Source organism: Actinia tenebrosa, unplaced genomic scaffold (genome assembly GCF_029948245.1).
Source record: "Actinia tenebrosa isolate PJP-AT-01 unplaced genomic scaffold, QUT_ActTen_1.0 PGA_scaffold1__47_contigs__length_23844297, whole genome shotgun sequence".
Taxonomy (NCBI): domain Eukaryota; kingdom Metazoa; phylum Cnidaria; class Anthozoa; order Actiniaria; family Actiniidae; genus Actinia; species Actinia tenebrosa.
Genome location: NW_028292578.1, coordinates 3,053,395 through 3,055,299, shown reverse-complemented (window position 1 = coordinate 3,055,299; position 1,905 = coordinate 3,053,395). Strand labels below are relative to the sequence as shown.

The 1,905-nt window shown below is 40.4% G+C and overlaps 1 protein-coding gene across 1 annotated transcript; it reads right to left on the bottom strand.

Moving 5' to 3' along the window:
* On the bottom strand, window positions 1-993 carry LOC116294728 (trace amine-associated receptor 9-like). Its single transcript, XM_089032123.1, has one exon. It carries the CDS (start codon window positions 991-993, stop codon window positions 1-3), a length of 993 nt encoding a protein of 330 aa, XP_088888249.1.
* Between the last annotated feature and the right edge of the window lie 912 nt (window positions 994-1,905).

Here is a 1,905-nt window from a genome sequence, read left to right as displayed (position 1 = left end):
CTAATTAAACCATTCCTGTATTCTTCTAGAAAAAGATTTGATTAGTTTACAGCTGTACTTCCTGAGTTTTTCACTCCTGAAGAAGTACACCAAGGGGTTGAGAATCGAGTTGAAGAGAATCAAGATAACAGCAAACTGATACACAATATCATGGACGAGCTTGGCAGTTTCTCCTCTTTCTCCTGATGCTAACTTCTTATCTATTTCTAGAGCAACGATAGGTACATAACTGGTGGCCATGGCTACGGTTACAATAGCAACACTCTTCAGGCCTCGCCTTTCTTGCTTGGTTTCAGCACCAGGAGTGACAGATTGGATTTCGTCTCGGATTTTTTTGGCGTGTTTTCTTGAGATGAGGTAGAGTCTTCCATAAAGCGTAATCATGAATACACAGGTTAAAGCAACAAGAAGGTGCCACAGCGCACTTATTCCCTTTCCAAACGACGAAGGAATCGACGTCAACAATCCAAAGAGGAAACTTATCGCCCAGGCAAATAACACAGCCTTTTTGGTGCGCGACATCGATACGATGGTTACATATCGGAGCGGATAAATGATGGAAGCATATCTATCAACGGTTATGAGCGATAGATGGGCGAAACTAACTGTGATGATTACGACGCCCGTGATTTTTACCAAGTTTGTACATTGCAGACCACAATGTCTTTTTCCTCGTGAGAGAGCGTTCAGAAGATTCAAAGCATTACTTGTCTGTAAGATGAGGCCGATGATGAAGTCCGCAACTGCCAAACTTGCCACGAGAATATTCGTAGGTACCCAGAGCTGTCTGTAAGCAACTACCGTCACAATGACCGTCAGGTTTCCCAGGATAGTTAGAATTTCCATTGCGATGTTGATTGTCAGCAAAAAAGCTACTAAATTGGAACTGTACTCGACGACATTGGTGATGCTCTCCACAAACTGAGTTTCTTGAGAATGAAGTATGGTCGTCGAGCGACTGATGGTTAAACTAGTATTATTGAAATTATCCATGGTCTGCCAGAAGATGACTCAAAGGCGCAACCGTTATATGCGGCTTTGCAGTTGCGCAATAAAGAATTCATGCAAGCCAGGAAATTTATTCCGTTATTGAAAAAGGACAATAACATTTTATCGGGGAAAAACTGCTATTATTTTGTTTGGAAAAGAGATGAGTAAAATAAAAGCGGCTGGCTACTAGTAAAGATGCTAAAAAATATTATGACATAAGACTGGGGTTTTTCGCGTTACTTCCAATTGAAACCGCACCACTCCCACCCCCCTTCCCACCCCCCCCCCCCCTCCCTCCCTGCCAAAAAACTTTAAATCAATTATATGACTTACTTATATAAGTTCATTCAAGTATAGCCATTAATTAAATTATCGTCATTGGTAAAACATTAGCTAGACTCTAATTAGATAGCTCTTAACTGTTTAATTAATGAGGTCTAGACATTATTCTAAACAATTATTTCACCAAAGGCGAAGCGATCATCGGTGATATATTTACCAAGCCGCGAGTCTTCGAGGGTCGAGGTAAATATCACCATAATCACTGAGCCTGAGGGGAATAATTGTTTTAGTATAATTTTAGACTTGAATATCAGAGAAAAGACAAAATTCAGGATAAAAGAAAAAACGTCTTAGCATTACTTCCGATCTGGAAAACTTTGGAAAACCTCATAATAACCGCTCTAGCCCCAGCGGTGATTATCGTCTCAGAATCACCGGTAGCTCGACCAATCACAGCTCGAGAAACTCTAAATTCAAATCTAAAATTATACTAAAAATGTATACACTGATTTTAATAACCGTTGTGATCGCCCCGAAGGCAATAGGGAATAAGCGAGAAGCGATATGAGATACTGAGGTCATTCCAAGATCCAAGAATAGCTGGAATGACTTGTGTTTCTGCTTCAGTTCTTA

What these genes read in the sequence shown, in the direction of transcription:
- LOC116294728 (XM_089032123.1), bottom strand. Translation starts at nt 993, where the DNA reads ATGGATAATTTCAATAATACTAGTTTAACCATCAGTCGCTCGACGACC.